Consider the following 20071-nt stretch of genomic DNA (forward strand, 5'->3'; position numbering starts at 1 on the left):
TAAATTGGTTTTGGCTAGGACATCTGCCAGCTGTGCTGTCTTGGCAAGTAAATTAATGTCTCTGTGCTTAGTTTCCTCATCTGTAAAAAGGGAAACATACTAGTGTCTACTTCATGTTGAGGTTTTGAGCATAATTAACCCATGTGTCGTATATAGTGCTAAGCATAATGCCTAGCATAAAATAAGTGCTATTTGTTAGCTGTTATCACAGCTTCTTTAAAGATTTTATTTATTTACTCATGAGAGACACAGAGACACAGGCAGAGGGAGAAGCAGGCTGCATGTGGGGAGCCCAATGCGGGACTCGATCCAGATCCCGGGACTCCAGGATCATGCCCTGAGCCAAAGGCAGATGCTCAACCACTGAACCACCCAGCGATCCGTGTTATCACTTTTATTAGGGGCTATATTTCTTAGATTTTGATACCAAGTTTTTACTAGCTTCATACACTAAACTACATAGCTCTCCATGTTTTAGACACTCCGGAAGAGTTTCAAGTTTTGAACACACTGTGAAACTACTGACACTATGACATTTTTGTGGTAATCTTTGATCATATATGCATTTTTGATATCTTTGATTATCTTTAAGGTTCTCTTTGCCTTATTTTCTTTTTGTTTATTATTGAAATCTTCCTTCTTTCCTGTGTTATTTGTTTTGGTTTTTCTTTTTTTTTTTACAATTACATGAATTAAAATTTAAATTTTTTAGGGCAGCCCGGGTGGCTTAGCAGTTTAGTGACGCCTTCAGCCCAGGGCTTGATCCTGGAGACCTGGGATCGAGTCCCACATCGGGCTCTCTGCACGGAGCCTGCTTCTCCCTCTGCCTGCATCTCTGCCTCTCTCTCTCTCTCTCTCTCTCTCTGTCTCTCTCTGTGTGTCATGGATAAATAAATAAAATCTTAAAAAATCTTTTTAAAATTTTGTGAATATTTTATTTATTCTTTTTTTTAAAGATTTTATTTATTCATGAGAGACACACAGAGAGAGGCAGAGACACAGGCAGAGGGGGACACAGGCTCCCTGTGGGGAGCCCGATGTGGGACTGGATCCCAGGACTCCGGGGTCACAACCTGAGCTGAAGGCAGATGCTCAACCGCTGAGCCACCCAGGCAGAGGCTCCCAAAATATATTTACATTTTTTTAAATGTATTTAAGCTTGAAATTCTACTTTGGGCTACGTTTTTTTTTTCTACATCCCATAGACATTGCTAAGTTCCTTTCTCACTGCTGTTATGTTCTACTTAGAAAACTATTTAATTACAATTGAAATCTTGATTTTTTCTTTTACCCAAGAGTTATAAGAAGAACTGCTTATTTATTAATTTTGAGGGTGATGGAATTTTGTATGATTCTATTAACATGTTTGATATTTAGAATTACTTCAATCCTAATTTAGTATGGCATTTGTTACAAATATAGAAGTAGCAATTTATGTTAAGAAAACAAGACAAATCATTTCTGCTTTGAGAAATTGAACATTTTTATAGATTAATGATGAGCTACCATAGATAGTATTATTCAATATAATGTGTAATTCAGCAATAGTTGATGATTCACATGTTTATCTTTTTTTGCTAATTCGTCTACAAATATTTGAAGTGGGTATGTTAATGTCATTCTCAGCCACTGACTTTTGGCCAGTTTCCCTTTGAGCTCCCAAATCTTTTGTTGTCTATATGTTTTTGTACTTAAAATTAATGCTTTTGTGGAGTACAGACATAATAAATCATGTTTTCTATTGTATTGTCATCAGTATAAAATGAGGGCTTGTCCTAGTGAATTTTTTTTTTAAGATTTTATATATTATTTGAGAGACAGAGAAGGGGAGGGATGGCTAGGGGGAGGTACAAGAGGGAGAGCAGAGAAGCCTACTCCCTGCTCAGCAAGGAGCTTGCCCTGGGGTCTCAACCCCAGACCCCAGGATCTTGATCCAGTCAAAGGCAAATGCTTCCCAGACTAAGCCACCCCCTCATGAATCTATTTTAATTGGATTCTACTTTGGCCATTCCTAATACTACAACTCTGTTCTCCTGATGTAGATTTACAATCTTTTTTTTTTTTTTTAAATATTTCTTATCATTTTGCGTCTGTCTTCTGAGCATTACATGCCCATGGTTTTAACAGAAGCAGTAAGACCATGAGCTCATTTACATGTGACTAGCATATGGGTTTGACAGCCTTCCTCTCCTTCTGCTGTGGGCCTTCCCCTTCTAATGTTTCTGTGCTTGTTTGTCCCCTCCTTTTCTTTCTTTGAGTGGACTGTATTTTACTGATTTTCTCTTGTATTTTTCCAGATTCTGAAAGTCAATAACCTGTATTTATTTATTCATCTGTGTTTCCATTTTTCTAATCAAATAGAAATTGTCTTTTGCATTTCTCTATTAAAGAAGAAAAAGAAATGTAAACTGCTTTCATTTTCTTCTATGTCTTACCCCAAAATGTCTATTTTCACGAACTCTCAGTCTTTCTGTTGTTGTAATCAGTGATGTCAGACTTAGTGATTGTTGTTTAATTTTGGGGTCAAGAGTATATTTTTACTCCCCAGGCACTTTTCCATCTTGTGATAGGCCGAGTTACGAAGCAACAGGTTTTCACAGGTCACTGCTTATTCTTTGAGTGTCATCAGTCAGTTGTGGAAATCAGTCCTTGATCATTGTAACAGTTTTTCTGTAGCCTCAGTTTTGGTAGATGCTTCGAGATTTTTATCTTTCTTCTTTTCATTCCGAGTATTTTTAGAGATACCTAAAGGATGCTGTCTTCTTAACAACTGGTAGCCAGCTTCTAATGAAACCTGTACCCTGTGGTTTTAACTTTTCTTTGTTGACATACGTGAATCAATTTTTGTGTCAAAATAGACTTTTAAACGTTGCTGTAATGAGAACCTTAGGAGCTACAGTTTATATTTGTTTTCAAATTGTTGATATGTGGCTTGTCTTCTCTTAGGATTGGCGCCTGGGTCTTGTCATTGCAAACCTGGCTTCAGAGGCGTGAGCTGTGACCGATGTGCCAGGGGCTACACTGGCTACCCAGACTGCAAACCCTGTAACTGCAGTGGTGCCGGGAGCACAAATGAGGATCCTTGTTTCGGACCTTGTAACTGCAAGGTATGTCGTATATACCGGTAAAGCCCACTGTCAAGACATTTTCCTTTGCTTTTCTGTTCTGTTTGTCTGTTGGCATTAAGCAAATTGTAGCAACTTCTCCTGTGAATATCCACCATCTCTTCTACATTGACCACTCCTATAACTCCTACAACCAGGTTCACTGCTATAAAATGTCTCCCATCTGTGTGAAAGTCTACAAACTCAAGAAGGACAGGTCACCCCAAGAATATGTGTCATTTTAGAGTGAAAACCCCTCTTCTCCCATTACCTGTCTAGTCTGTTAATTTAAAAATATACAGCATTACAAATAGCAACCCTTTAAGGCTACTATACACTCAAATCTACCATAGCTTTGTATCTAACTCTGAAAATAATTCTACCCGGGGTTACATTCTGGATTTTTAAATAATCTTCTGAAGTTTAGACCCGGATTGTCTGAAAATACTGTATTCACATTCTTTTGTTTTATTACCAAAAAATATAAGAAGCCCTAGTGGAATTGATTAAAGCCTCACTATTTCCTCCTAAGAGTACTTTCAGAAATACGACTTTATTTGTTGTGCATACTCGGCTACTACCAGGGGATGCATTACACCTACAGCTTATGCACGTAGAGGAAACAGAGGCATGCACAAGTCTAAAATGATAGAACTGATTTCCTTTAGCTATATTAATCAGTTCCATGACATTGGGATTCATCTATATTGACATTGGGTTTCATCTATATTAGTTGAGAGAATGATCAATCCATTGGAAAAGTTAGAATGCCATACTGATATAAAAATGAATATTAACTATTTTTTTCTTTGTTCTCAGTCACGGTTGGAACCTTATTCAGAACCTTTATTAATTCATTAGTCTTACCTAGGAAGCTATAAATTGCATGCTTACATTTATTATATGTGTGTCTGTGCATACAAACATTAAAGTATAACACAAGTATTAGTGCGGATGTGATGTATATATTTGTTGGGACAGGAAACTCTGAAATAATGAGTTAAATGTCATAATAGTTGCAAAATAGGTGTATGTTACATCATGGGTAATTTAGGGGCTTTTTTTGACTACTGAAACTATACAACTCCTGTTTGTGTTAAGTGGCAGAAAGTCCATGATCTACAGTAAAAGTTGTCATGTCCTGGAATATAGTAAACTTTCTAGGTGGTAGTACACTTTATTCCAATATTATTTGAAATGACAAATAGCCATAGTGTAGACCAAGACTGTGCAACAGTCTCTGGGTGACTGCTTATTTAAGGAAACCTCGGCTCTTCATCCATCCTGTGTGTCTTTTTGGACAATCCTACGGGCTTTGTTCATCTTCTCTAATATTTACCAAAATGTAGCTTGTGTGAATTTTATTTCTTTAACAAAACTCCACAGAAATCTTTAGCTTTCATCACTTGTTCAGGTAAAGGACAGGAAAAGCTGAGCTTAAAACGGAAGAGAAATCTTTCGAGTCTCTAGAATACAGGAAAGCAAACTGGAAAAAAGACAGGGAATGTGTTCATATACACCTACCGTTCATACACTGGAGAGGTCTGGTATTTGCAAGGAAGAGTGACAAGAGAGTGAGGGATGCAGGCCTCACTTTGTTTCCTTCTTTGGTAAATGTAGAGAGAAAGGCTGGAAGGAGAGAGCTAAGCCACTAGCAGAACGCTGAGCGAGCGAAAGCTCCGTGAGCTAGTGCCTACCCTCTGCAGGCTCTCCACCTGCCTCCGTCTAGTACGGAGTGATTGCCCTCCTAGTTAAGAAACTTGCCTCCTATAAAGATACTTGAAGCTCTACACAGACCATTAAAACACAATAAGCGGCAATTAAGAAATCGTGAAAGAATAATTAAGTAGCATCATTAAAAGAGTTGCCCCTTCAATTGTGTGATGTTTTAAATAGATGACTACAAGCCTTTAGAAACTAAAACTTGTTTGGTGGTGGTGGATAAAAACTTGCAGAAAATAGATTTCAACAGACATCTACATAATTTTAAAAAATCACTAATTATATGTGTATAGCAAATGAACTGTATCACAATATGCATGCACGTAACGTACTATAATTAAGTACCAATAGCCGCTTGTTTATAAGAATAATAAATACCCAGTGTTCCAACAAAATATGCATACAATTTAAATACTGAACAGGCATTTATTAATGTTGAAGAAATGTGGTCGGTCGTTCCATTTTATAAGAGCACAATTTGATATAGGTGTGTCAGGTGGTTATTTGAAACGATATGGATCTATCAAAATGGTATTTAACAATACTTCATTGAGCGGCTGAGATACTGGAGACTTAATTTCAAATAAAATAATATAAGTGCTCATTTCCAAAATGCATATTAACCAGTAAACACGTGCACATTTATTCGGTTATACTATTAATGTTTTAAAATAATTGTCATTGGGAAGAAATACCATCCTTACTGAAGTATGTAGACACTTGAAGAAATCACTTGGTTATGAAGTCTTGGATCTAAATGTATCTCTATCGTAAATTTTAAATAGGTGACGTTCTGGTAAAATATACTGAGAAAAATGGACACCCCTCTGTCACGTTCAAATGCAAGTGTGCTGGATGAAATGAAGTAAATAAATGTGTAATATGTTGAATCAGGGAAGAGAGGGAAATTTTTAGATGTCAGACCCAAGAGGGAAATCTAAGTTAATCATAAGCCCAAGCAAAGCTGAACAACAAAGTTCATGGGGTGGGGGGGGAGTGGGAGGCTGGTCTTAACCCAAAACTGTAGGTAAACGCTGGAAGATTTAATGGCCTCTCTAGGACTTGACATTAGGGTGTGGACTCATGGAAGGAAATTAAAACCAAATTCCCTTATGCTTGGACTCTAGAATTGTCCTCTGACAGTGAAACAGGCACTAGAAGATTCCATCTATAAGCTGGCAGTGGCAACAGTAACTTTCTTTTTCCTTTTGGGCTCTTGGTGGGAAAAAAATTAGTGTGTAGCGAGGAAGCAAATACCCAGTCCTGTGTCCACATGGGAACAGGGTCAGTTTTATCCTCCCTTTATGTGAGAATTCTTCAACAAGTCAGGCAAGTGGCATTCCCACAGGAAAGAAAGTGTATCCTCACCTGATGATGAGCTCACCGCAAAGCAGTACACTGCACAAAAGGATGATACCTACAAAACAAAATCAGAAGCCACAGAAGTCAGGATGTTTGTTCACTAAAAACTAGAAGAATAAGATAGTCTGAAAGAATTTGTATAAACATAAAAGCACATAAGTGTATTTTATCATATTAATAATTAAAATATGTAAAACTGTATAATCATAAAAATCTAATTTGAAGATAAAAAAATAGGAAAAAACAGTACAAAATAGGGCACTATAGTAAAATAAGAAGCTTTGGGAAAGAAGTCAATACCATTTACTTCTAGAAATAAAAATTGTATGTAGTTGAAATTTAAAATTCAGGGAGTGGGCTGAGCAAAAGTTTAGAAACTGCTTAATAGAGAATTAGAAAGGCAGACCTGAGGCAATTACCTATAAATTGACATAGGGAGGTAAAGAAATGACAACATGAGATGCTAAGTGGCATGCCTAATAGAAGGATAAAATTCAACATAAGTAACAGTAGTCACCAAAGAAGAGACTAAGTGAAATAGGCGAGAAAGAATATCGAAAAATGATGGAGAGAAGAATTGTCAAGAATTAAAGAAAATTAAATATTTTCAGTTTGAAGAAGATAAAAAAGAAATCCTGCCACCAAAGCTCCTAGTAGAAAACTTGGAGCTAGTTCAGATTGAGAGAAAAAATGTTAAATGTATTAGATATATTTTTATTGTATATATCATATCAAATGTTCTAGAGACAAATCTGTATCATAGGTTCTAGAGACAAATATCCGATCACTGTGTGAGCTTACCACTCTCAGTCCAACTGCATTGAAAACTTGAGCAAGAAGAATATTGAAAGCAGATGAGAGTTCTCTGGTTTAGAGAATGCAAGAATCAGCCTATAAAAAGCAATATATTGCATTCCTATATATCAGTGCTCACCAATTAGAAAATGTAAGGACAATATTCAGAATAGCAACAAAAACCGTATAATATGTAGAAACAGATATTTTTAAATGGAGATGCTTTTTAAGAAGCTTATTGAACATAAGATAAAATTTTAAATGGGAAGATAGCACATAATATCAAATCCAGGTGAAAATCTGGAGAAATGGCAATGCTTACCACTGTTGTCATTTGGGTAAATTAGAAGTAGGCCCTTCGGAAGGCAACAGTGCATCAGCATCATTAAGATAACCGAGTCCTGTGAGTCAGCAACTGCACGTCTAGACATTCATGCTGAAGGAACTTCCACAATTTGTAGAAAGAAGCCAATAAAAGATGTTCAACATGTACCTACTTGTTATGATAAAAATTAGAAAACATCGAAATATCCATAAGTAAGAAAAATGAAGTGTAATATATTCATAAAATCTGATACAAGAAACAGTTTAGTGACTGAAATAGATCCACATGTCTAAACATTGATAAATTTCAGAGACTTCAGGCGAGGTGAGGAAAACCAACATCACGATGCTATCATTTGTGAAAAGTTGTAAGACATAATAAAACAATTTTATATTTTGTGGATACGCATATAAATTAGAAATGTTTAAATACATGGACTGATGTGATATGTACTAATTTCAGAAGAGTAGTTAACTAGAGAAAAGGAGAAGGGGCTAGCATAGAAGTGAAATGAGATTCAAATGTTCCTAAGTATTCCTTTAAAAATATATCTGACGCACACATGGAAAAATGTTAATGTTTTTTAACCTCTAAGTTACGGATAATGAATAATTGTCATATGTACTTTTCTGGTGCTTTAAAAGAATTCCTAATTTAAAATTTCTTTAATCAAAGGGGGAAAAAAGATTTACTGATTTGAAAAGAGGTAAATGAAATTAATATGTATCAACAACTATCAATTTTACACATAGATTTCCTGTTATATCCTTGTTTAGACAATGATATTGATGCACATCATCCTCATTATATTTTGATATATGGAAACAGGGCTAGCTCAAGACACGGAAATACTTACTAATTCTTATGCATTATTAAAATTTTTGAAGTTCCTCTATCTTCTTGTGAATTACAAGAGGCAAGCATTCTCAGATGAATGTAAGTCAGTTGAATGTCAATGCTGTTCGGACTCTTGGTATTTATTTTAAATACCACATGCTAGACATTGGCTCTTTTGAAGTTCGGTGTCATGTTATCCATTCAAAGTCCGTTGGATTGCAGACTCTGATACATAATATAAACTGACCTTGATCTAGGTTGGAACATGTGCTTTTATTTTATCAGAGTCTTATAATAGAAAGATAAATAGTGAAGTAAAAGATTAGAAATCAAAGTGTATATTTTCATCATGCTTTGCTTTGGGTTTTTTACTGCACTTCCCATTAAGTCCTTACTGGCCCACAAGCTTCTGTGATCTGACCTTGAGTTATCTTCCCAGAATGTTCTGGAGCTTCAGTCCCCATCTTCCAGCCTGGCTTACATTCCTTGGGGGCACCAAGCTCTTTCTGGAATTTCAGAGTCTATTTAGATGGGTGGGAAAACCTCACCCGGCCCTGGTCCTTTGCTTAGCCAGGCAGTTTTCAAGGCTCATCTCCACTTTCTTAGCAAAGCTGGGATCCTAGATCCCCTGATAGAAATAATTCCCTGGCTGTAATCACTTGTAACATTTTTGTCTTTTTCTTTATGATCTTTTCACAACTTGCAATCTAATGTCCATCTCGCTTCTGTTATTTATTTTCTTTATCGATCAATAAGAAACTGACAGTGACTCATACATAAAAAAGAAGGAAGAAAGAAAATGAAACAATTTTGAAGATTGGAAAGTCACTTGAATTGGCTGATTCATATTTCTTAATCTATAGAATGACGATATTACATCTTTCTTGCTTAACTCTCAATGGGTATAATTAAAACATTGAAGCCTTGTATAAGTATAAGGGATAACCATAAATACCTGTAATTATCTTTTCTGTTTATTTATATTCCTTTTTACAAGTAGAAGTAAGTTTCCATTCTTTTCCTCTATAGGATTTTCATGATGTGTGCTAAGATTTTTATTGGTTTTGTATTTCCTTTTTTTTCCATTTATATACAGGAACGATCACCTCATTAACTTGGTAGGCTCAAACCCTGGGCATTTCTACAAAAGGCATTCAATTTATATATTTGATCCCGAATCTAAATTACAGATGTAAATTTTTTTTAGCATGAAAAGCGCATACCAGAATTTGTCTCTTGCCATAGCTACAGTTGAAAAATACTATATTAATCAATTTTTTCATCTTAAAAGCTAAACCTGTGCAAAGTGAGAACGAATTTTCTTCTCTCTCTCTTCCTAACCACCAACTACTTATTACTTAGCCATGGAACAGTGTATTTAAAGAGTAAGTGCTAAACAAATACTGCTAATTAGCTAATTATCCTTCTTTTGTTAACTTCTTTTAATACTTGGATGCATTAGAATGAAGGCCATAACAGAGGAAACTCTGTATTGACTACAAACGCCCCAAAAAACAAGCCTGACTGCAACATTCCTGGAGCAATTATCACGAAAAATAACTTAAATGTCACAGGAGATTCTCCTGGTAGCTTTGTCAATAGAATTCCCAGTTGACTAACAATCACAGTTAAACATGTACTGCCGAAGTTGTACCTAATTTATAAGAAGGCGGCTTCCTGAGAATGGATACAGGGAAATGATTGTGACTATTTCTCTAGAGAGAGCCTGTGCCCAGGAAACTCTAGCAAAAAGAAAATTGGTGTCAACCCAACAGTATCTGACTTTAAGAAAAAATAGCCTAGTAAGACTTTTCTAATTCAGTTTTGTTTTTAGAGGAAAAGACTCCCAAGGAAAAGGGGCAGTTATTATACATATTTTGCAGGTTGGGCCACAACATATCTACTTATCTACTCAGCTAAATATGTTCAATAGAAATATGTGTCTAAGGCATGCATTTCTCCCTAAGGGGATGAAAATTGGTTCTAAGAGGGGTGAAAATACCATTTTCGTTTTATGTATATGGCAAATATATTCACACAGTGCATCCATACATAGAGTATATTTGTGGAATGAAGATTTCATGGTGGGGTGATTATGAAAAAAAATAATGAAGTAGGCTCCTTAGGGGCTCGATAATAAAAACTAGTCTGAGAAGAGCTGGTCCAAAGTGAAGAGGCACAGTTTATCATCAGCATATGTAAGAATAAAGATGTTTATTACAGGGATTATTTACCAGTAGAAAAATAATTGACTAGTATTAGTTGCTATTTAGTTATTTTAATATAACCAACTAGAATAATGGTTCAGAAATCAAGAAAGTGGAATATTTGGTTTTTGGAAAATATGATGATATAAAGGAATATTAATCTCTAGAGTAGAAGCCGGGAGCATTCCAGAAATTGCTCATATCATGGGCTTAGGTGTAAAAATGATCTATAAATTTGTGAATTACAAAAAAAAATTGAACTCTATTAGGTTCTAAATAAATAAAATCTTAAAATTACTGGATTAACAAGAGCTGTTCATTTGAATGCTGAGAACAGATTAGAATCCCGTTTTGTTTAAATAAACAGAACAACTTTTAAAAATTATACTGAATTATATGTTAACCCTTTCTGAAGTTGATCAGTACAAAGAAGTAATAGAATGATAGGTAAAGGAGAGAGGAATCTCCTAATGACTAAAATACCATTCGGGCTGGATGTTGCAAACTCACCATTATTATTAGGTATTTAGGATCAGTTCCTTTCACACCTGTCTTACTTTTCTGTTTTATTTTTTCTTCAGAAGAATGGAGGACTCTGGAGGTGAATCTGGTGTCTGACCCCTAGCATGGCCTCATGACTCATAGCATAGGACTGCCTTGTGGTACACTTATTTGTCCACTCTTACCTCCTTTGCCATAATCCTCCAGAACATTTTTATATTCCCTCTGGCATCTTGTATAATGCTGTATATGTAGTAGACCACCAATCATTTGATGAATGGGTGAATAATAATAGCAAATAAGGGAATAGTGAAAGATAATGTAGAGAGCTTTTGTTAATAATTTGATAGTGACAGCATAGTAAATTAAATTGCTCAAGGAATTTACCTGTAAAGCAGATTATTTAATCTCAATCTGAGAATCAAAAATTTGAGTCCTGAACCATTCATATCAAAGGGATCTTCCAGAAATGAATTGGGACTACAATCACAGCCACTTCATGGATGACCTTGTTGATGAACCACTAAGAAGTTTTGAAAAAGCAGTTATGTACCTTGGAACCCATAAAAAGAATTGGGAACCGAGCTGTCATGATTGGATATATTAGCAAACTGCTAGAAGGTGGGGAACTCGTCTTTATGAAGGTTCAGTCTAAGTCCTGGAACACTATATGCCTCTGTGTTTGAATTGTGCCACTCTAAAATATATTAAATATCCAACCATGATGTTTTCACTGTTTTTGAGGCTATTTTCACTTGAAAGAAAACTTTGGAAACACAATCCTTAAAGAAGAAATCACTTAGATATACTCTGTCAGGGGAGATTGGAAAAGGAAAAAGGGGAGTAAAACCTGTTCTAACTAATTGATTCTATATAAGCTGAGACATGCCCAGAAAGTAGAGCTATGGTGACCTAAAAAGATTTTCTCCGCAATTCATCTTTCTGTCAGCCTTGAAAGGCCCTTTACTTAGGCCATGACGACAGATATAGGAGTTGGCACTATATCCACCGTATTTGCTATTTAGATTTGGCTTAGTATTAGTCCACCATAGAACCTGAGAACAATCAGAAACAAGAACTTCTTCAGTCAAATGAACCTAGCTACCACTCACTAAAGGAAAAAATATGGTGCAAATTCAAGTCTAAATAAGTAGGAGTCTAGAAACTTAAAGTTGTGGCCTGAAGCTGACATGCTATGCAAATCTTACTGAAATTGATCACTACTTATCAAGGGGCCTGAAGTGAGCCTAGAGATGGAGCATAGGATTAGCTTGAGGACTTGTAAAAAGGCCTAAGATATTTTGGCTTGAAGATTTATCACAACAAACAAAGCAAAGCTATCACTTTGGGTAACCTGTTTTTATAGGTATGAACATCCTATTATCTTTCCCACGGTGTGTTGGGGGCCTCCCGAGACCACACTCATTTTCAGTGATTCACTTAAAGGATTCACAGAATTCTGAAAAGTTGTTGTACTCACAGTAATGGTTTACCACAGTGAAAAAATATAGATTAAAATCAGCAAAGACAAAGGTGCATAGGGACCAACGAGTCCAGAAGAGACCAAGTGCAGATTTCCAGTTACCCTCTCCCAGTGGAATCACACAGAGAACTATTTATTTCTACCAGCAACAATGTGTCACAATACCTTGTGAAATATTGCCAACCAAGAAAACTCACCCAGGTCTTGCGAGTGAGGATTTTTACTGGGAAGTCAGTCATGCAGGTATGAAGCATTTTTATGACTGACCTATCTCCTCTTCCCCCAGAGATCGAACTGATACATCCTGACTGGACCTCAGCTAGACGAAAGTAGGCATTCACCATAAATTGCATTGTAAGCTGATAAATATGGCCTAGGGTCGTAGGTGAACAAAACCAGACATCCACCATCGATGGTGTTGTTAACATAAACTGTCTGCTGTGACCCCCGGCCCCAGGTATCCAAAAATTCTTATCAAGCACAAGGGCTTATGGGTGATCTTCCAGGAGCTGGTCATGGGGTGGTCCTTTCTGTTTAGAATGTGTGGTGTTGGAATTAACCCTTTCCTCCGCCGTATGGTGATGAAAGAGTTCTTTGTAACAGCGTCTTCCATTTCTGAGACATTTTACCTGTTCCCACCAACTTCAGTGCCTTAAGTACAGTTCTTTTGATTTACCTCCTGTAGAACAATTGGCAATGATTTACCGACTCCTAAGAGAAATGATCCCTATCTCAGAGTAGCCTCGAAAGTTCATTACGTGAGAGCAGAGACGCCGGAAGCCAAGTACCAAGTGCGGGCCCTCGCATACAGCAAATATTCAGTATGTCTGTTGTAAAAGAATAAATGATGAGTGAATCTTCTACTTTTTGGATTATTTCTTGTTTCCGGTATCTCTGCTAGCATGGGTCTCTCATTTTATCTCCTCCAACAGGTTGCATTTTTACACCATGCTTCAAAACTTAGGTCAAATCCCACTTTTGTCACCAAGTCTCCTCAAGCCTTCGTAGCAGGATCGATCCCTCCTCCTCTGTGTTCCCACAGTTTGATTGATTTCTCAGATGCACATGATCCAACTCCACCTTGCATTAGAGTCGATTATAAATGTATCATTTTACCCAGCTCTAGATGTCGACTTTTAAAGACAGAGACCTTGACCTATCCATCTTGAGAGTCCCTAGAATTCCTACTCTAATGTGTTGGTTCAGGTTATTAATTAATTGACTATTGAAATCATTTAATCCTATCTTCTCAAGGTTATATTTCCAGGCTAAAACAGAGATAAGGAGAAGGTAACTAATGTCTAAAAATTGCAAATCATCATACTCAGTCTAAATCTCAGAAAAGTGGTATTACAACCTTTCAAATTAGAGTAAATGAAAAGTAGATGAATTAGACCAAGACCATAAGAGCACATTCTGCAGAACAGCTCTGTTATGTCCTCAGCAGGGTAAGCTAAGTTATAATCATGGAGATGTTTCATCTTTCAGGCCTGTATACTCTTCTGAAGGTCCTCTCAACTTCAGGGCTTTGAGACTTATTTGTTGCCATAGGTCTGAAATTAGTTTGATTAGTTTTGTTGACAGTCATCATCTCAAAATATCTGAAATCTACCTTAGAAATAAAACTTGGCAAGAATGTCTGTGGCAATAATTCAATTTGTGTATATATTAGAATGCTAAAACTTGACATGTGAAACGGGCCCAGAGACACCCCTTTGTTTAGGTTCCCAGCCATAGAGAAGTGATTGGGATCCTAAGTGGGTCATACAAATTAAGACTAAAATAGTTAATTTCAAATCAGTTATTCTCTCACCAAGAGCAGAACCTCTTTGTTTGTTTTTACCAATTATGGGGATTTTTGTCACACTCTTTTTCTATTTTTTCTCCTCCATTCTCAGATCTTATCAATCCTATCTTCTGCCCAATCTTGTTTTATTCAAAAAATAGTTTTATTAAACTATTTTGTAACTATTTTATTGACTATTTTATTATCTACTATGTGCACAGCAGTTTGCGGTGGAGGAAAAACACAGCCACCAAGAGATTCGTTTAAAATAATACAATTTTATTTGACTAGTGCTCAATGTTGTACCAGGAACCCCGCCATCTTCTGGTTCTAGAGAAATAAGACACGGCTTCTACCACCTCTGGAGGGATTATGGTATTTAACCGGAGAGAACAATCTCAAAAGATATAGCTGTGCCTTTTTGATGATTTTAATAAAACAATGTACAAAAGCCTATGGGAAGGCAGCTGAAAGAGAAGTTCCTTAAGGAGAAGGAAAGCTTCAGAATTAAGGTGATGAAGGAATCCAAGGGAGAGAAAGAATGTGGAGCAAATGCGGGTCTAGGGAATACTGAGAATCTGTTTCCTAGAAAGCCAAGAGCCTTCATTTGGAAGTGAATAGTTAAGATGAACTGTTCTTTAAATTGAGAGACTATGGCCTTCCCAGTTTTTCACCAGATAATCAGCTTTCTCTGGCCTGAGTCCATGATATAGGCCCATCTATAAACAAATAATTTTTCAGTGTATTGGGGCCAGGATTAATGATACCAATCTGGAGAGCCGTCACCGAACGAGATTTATTTTTCCCATATTATTCCTGTATGATTAACTGGCTACTCCGATGTACTAAAGAAAACCCTGTGAAAATTAACCAAGAAAAACTTTCCTCTTTTTCTGCTTAGTTGCACGGAGGAAATCTATGGGCCTTTGTTCCGGTTTCTCACCCTGTCAGGCCTCACTCTTGCCTCAAGTGTATGTATTTTTAATATGTAATGTGGAGAGTGTTTTGCCATCGGTATAATATCAACATGCTGCTATTCCTCCATGAGTTCAGTCTCTGATTTTATCATATATCATGTGTTCTGAGAGGAAGTGGTTCAACAACAGAGAACGGTGACCCTACCTGTGTCTGTTTCCCCCCGTGTCACTCCCTGCTGTACTGACCCTGGCACTTATGCTCGTGACATCCGTGAAGATCAAACCTTAGCTCTTGGGAGATTCGTGTCCAGTAACCTCTCCCATCGGGGTGGTTAGGAAGGATATAGCTTAACAAGGAACTTTTGAGCAGATTTTTCAAGATATCATTATTCTTTCAATATGGTTGGGGGGTAACTGAAGAATGGACAGTTTACATTTTCCTTGAACGGAACTAGACAGAGGCAGTTCTTCATCTTGAAGGGCATCTGTGTTTCTATTTATAGGAGAATGTGGAAGGTGGGGACTGCGGTCGCTGTAAAGCCGGCTTCTTCAATTTGCAAGAGGATAATCATAAAGGTTGTGACGAATGTTTCTGTTCCGGGGTTTCAGACAGGTGTCAGAGCTCCTACTGGACCTACGGCCAGGTAAGCAATAGCCTTTTCATTCTGGGTGCTGCTCCACAGGCCTCCTTGCTGTTGTACCTTTTGCAAGAAATTTTTTTAAAAAATTGTTTTCTGGTCGTAATTTTTTACTTCACAGTTGTCATGAGGAAGTGATAGATTTTTCCTTTAAGTGCCATTTGTGTATCTCTGATCAAAGACTTTCGGGTTTTACTTGTAGCGGTGTGGAGCCTGGAATCCCTTAGAAATAGTAACATGGATCTCTTCAGGGTCCATGATTGCTGCGTGAGGCAGTAAAGGAATTAATGTAGTTACTGCCCCAGGGGCAGACGATTCAATCAAGAAAGCGTCAGATTGTGATATGAAGAATTATGTATTCCATTCGCCAATATTGTTGGTATACAAATTAAGAAAAGTTGCTCCCCGTTGCCTTTTCAACTCTGCACAGACGGTGGTTTGTGTCCTTTTGAGGAGGTGTGAGAGGAAAATGGGCCCCTCGGGGAATTTCAAGTAGCCTGTATGGCAGCTCTTAGGACTACAGAGGGGCAGGATCCAAGCTGGAGAAAGAGAAGCTCAGAAGGGAAGGAGAAACTCTCCCGTGCGAGGTCGGGAATGCCAAGTTGGATGGATGCTTGTACCTGGAGAGCCACAGCGGGGGTAGGGGGGGTAGCAGGGGAGTGATGTGACCCGAGTTGTGCTTTGCAAAGATGACTTCCTCAGTAAACTGCCTCCCAAATGCCCCTTCCACTTTAATTAGGTGAGTAACCCTTACCACAGCTACCAGATATTCTCTCCTGCCTGTAGTGCTTTGAAGTCAAGTCTGAAATACTCTGAGGAGTTTCTGACCATGCTCTCATGTCTGAGTTGTACGCTGTCGAATGCATTGCTTCCGGAGCAGATTGCAAAGAACCCGGAGCTTCTGTCTGTAGAGTCTCACCCCACCCTGGGAGCTTCGTGGTAACCAGAGGGGCACTTAGCCTTGGTTTTCAGCAGTTCAGTCCCTTGGTGTTTGCGTTTCAGTAAGCCTTCTGGAAAGAACGTCTTCTGAATCTCTCTGCGCTGCCTTGGAATACCTGAAGAGGAGAGAAGGAAGTAACATGTATCTTAGGGTCTCGCTAGCCGATATGTTTATTGGGTATTTCTCTTTTGACCAAGGCAGTCCCAGCTTTGGGACTTGGAGAATCAAATGACCTCCACATGAAAAAGAATTTTTTTTAAGTGTGCCATCTACATATTATCACAGTCACTATTTTGCTCCCCATCACCTACAACACCAAGGCACCCGCGCACATCTACGCGGGCCCCGCGTAGCCACAAACCTCAGTACATTGTGTTTTGTCCCAACTAGGTAGGACAGTCTGAATTAGAATTGTAGCTGTCTGCCTTCCCCTGGCAAGAGAGTAAAGATGAAAGAGCAAATCACGTTTCCTAATGTTTCCTTTAAGGCTCCTACCTTTTCTGGGCAGAGGATCTAGGCTGTGAATTCCGACAGCACTTCGGACCCCAGGGGAAGGACTAGGTATAGCATTGTGAGCTGTGGCCATAGCAACAGTCTGGTGGATTCAAATGTCCCTAAGCCTCAAACCTGAAATTTAATTATATGAGAAGGGTGGAAATACTGAATGAAAAGCTACCTTTCAGGCAGTTGCATATCTTATTTCTTTTCTTCCTCTGTTTTACAAACATATATGGAAAACCTTTTGAGATTATTTTTCCCATAAGTAACAGGAAATTAGTAGTGGAATGAAAAATACATAATATAGAGCTCAACTATCTGATAATTTATGTAACATCATAATCATTGTGTAACTGGGAACAAATTTCTGTTTTTAAGAAAGAAGTATTTGGGGTCTGAAAAAGCATTAGATCAATTAAAACAGATTATCACATTTTACAATCCAAGCTCCTAGATTCAGCAAGAAAACAATGAGAATCTATAATGAGTACACACGATGTACATTTATTTCACATTCTCCATAGCTCTCCTATTTTTCTAAACTTTTATTGTCTTGGGTTTTTTTTTTTTTTTTAATTTCCAAAAAATGGACACCATATGTCCTATGAAAGAGAAAGAAGTCGAGGTGGTTTTTGGTTTTGTTTTTCCCAAGTGAGACGATTGTGTGTTTTCTTGAAGATACAAGACATGCGTGGCTGGTACCTGACTGACATCTCTGGCCGCATTCGAGTGGCTCCGCAGCAGGATGACGTGGACCCACCTCAGCAGATCAGCGTTAGCAGTCTGGAGGCCCACCGTGCCCTGGCACAGGGCTACTACTGGAGCGCCCCAGCCCCGTACCTGGGGAACAAAGTAAGTCCATATGGTGCTGGCTTCTTGCTACTTTGCTTTAGCCGATCAATAACGAGAACGGGTTTTGATAAGTATTTTTTTAAAGAAAGCTCAGAACAAATTCATGACACGGTGAGTTGCCAGATGCAACTGAGTCGGCTTACGTTGGATATTTCTCCTAGGTCCTGTGGGGGAAGTATGTATACCAAAAGTAATGAGCTCCAGCATCCTGCATATATAGTTGGTGTTCTATGCTAACTTTTTTTTTTTTTTTTGGCAATTTCCAAGTCATTTTTATGATAATTCTTTCTATGAATGAATGAACTAATGAAGGTTCTGGGATATTATTGCAAAACCTCAAAGATAGTTTTGTGAAACAAATTATGAATATTGCAAGAATATTTGTTCTTGAAATAGCTGTTTTTCTAGAGTTGTCTGCGGTAGGATACTTACTGAATTTTTCCTCATCCTTTTCTATTTCATTTCAAAGCTGATCTTTAAGACAGCTAGTTTTTCTACCTTGTATGAATGTTAATTGGAAATGAGATTTATTATATAACTAACTTACTTCTTGCCATGAAGCTTATGTAAACAACATACTTCCTGGTGCTCAAGAAGAAAACTTACCCTGGAAGAAATGCCAGATTGAAAGCACATTTGTTTTAAAGCCCACTCATACGTATAGAAAAACATACACAGATAAACAAATGTAGCAGCCTCAGAAATGCAAGTGGTTTTTGTTGTTTTATTTTGTGGATTAACTCTATCTAGATGAGGGCCATGGCTTTTATCATTTTATCTTATTTTGCCTAAGAATTTAAAAAACTTATTTTGGAATTTCAAAAGAATTCGGAAAAATTTGGAAATGAAATTTGATATAGTAATTCTAAATGGTCTGCTCGTCCTGCGAAAGTTAGTACCTTATCAGCTGATACTTAAATTACCTAATCACACCAGAAAGTGCAATGGTCACAGAAAAATCCCTTACAAATTGATGCTATGTAAGCCTCTAAGTTTTCACCTATAAGAATGTAGTATTGCTTTTGAAGAAATCTTCATTGATTAAACAAACAAAATATATTTATTGTTAGTAGTTCTCTTATGTGGCGTGTGAGTATCAAGAAAAACTTAGTAGTTCACATCTTATTCAGTGAATGGGAACTGGTGGTTTTAGCTGATTAAGAAAAAATATATATAACTAGTGGCTAGTTTCTTATTTTTAGCAGACTTCTAAAATCTATTATGAAAAATGTGTTAATGAATAAAATACGGTTTTCAGTGAACATGTACTTTAAAAGAGACAGTGTATTTTGCATAAAATTCTACAGCTGTAATAAAAATCCAATTAAACTTGTGTTTGTGAGGCCTTTTTACAACAAGAAGTCATTCTATCCTGTTCTATTTTGGAACCTCTTGTATTCCCAACAAGAATAAAATAGCACATAAGACCTGAATACCTACGGCTTAAAATTGCCCCCCGAAAGATAAATATATAAACTCTCAAATTGTTTGCCTCTGCTCTGAGGAATTCAGAGAAGAGCCTTGGGTCAAAATTGGATGAGTTTCAGAGGTTGGACTTTTCTTACAGTGGCAAAATTTATTTAAGAAGAGCTTAGAATAGAATATTCTTTACCGCCTTTTCCATATTTTTTCTTTGGTCATATGCTTTTTCTTTCTGTTGGCTGAAAATCAAACTGACATAAGGAAAGCAAGCAAATGGGATATTAAATAGCACCAGAGCAAAGAATTTGGACATCCTGTTCATAGTTGTTGGTGCCCAAAGATAACTTCCTTTATCCTGGCTGAACTGTTTCTTATAACCTCCCACAAGGAAGCACTTCATATTCCCCCACAGATCATTTTCACATCAAAAAGCTGTGCTTGCCCAGGCTTCACTTTCCACTCCGTGAACAAAGTAATGGTAACAGGGTGTGCAAATTGTTTGAATATGGAAGACATTTTTTAATGTAATGTGGAAGCCCTTGGTGGTTTACTGTCAGATATCTCAGTATGAATGAAACAATTTGCCTTAATAACTGAACCATATAAATTTTTGATACTACAATAATACTGCGCGCTCTCACAAATTACCACAGTACATCTTAACTGCCATGTCACATCACGT

The 20071-nt window shown here is 37.3% G+C and overlaps 1 protein-coding gene across 2 annotated transcripts in view; it reads left to right on the forward strand.

The window, feature by feature from the left end:
- LAMA2 (laminin subunit alpha 2) overlaps positions 1-20071 on the forward strand; it is a 584053-nt gene that overhangs the window by 242910 nt on the left and 321072 nt on the right. For both annotated transcript variants that reach the window (XM_038526758.1, XM_038526759.1), the window contains exons 10-12: positions 2947-3107; positions 15543-15683; positions 17794-17967. In XM_038526758.1, coding sequence (XP_038382686.1) covers positions 2947-3107; positions 15543-15683; positions 17794-17967 — 476 coding nt within the window. The remainder of the gene's footprint in view (positions 1-2946; positions 3108-15542; positions 15684-17793; positions 17968-20071) is intronic.

The sequence above is a fragment of the Canis lupus genome, chromosome 1 (genome assembly GCF_011100685.1).
Source record: "Canis lupus familiaris isolate Mischka breed German Shepherd chromosome 1, alternate assembly UU_Cfam_GSD_1.0, whole genome shotgun sequence".
In the NCBI taxonomy this organism is placed as follows: Eukaryota; Metazoa; Chordata; class Mammalia; order Carnivora; family Canidae; genus Canis; species Canis lupus.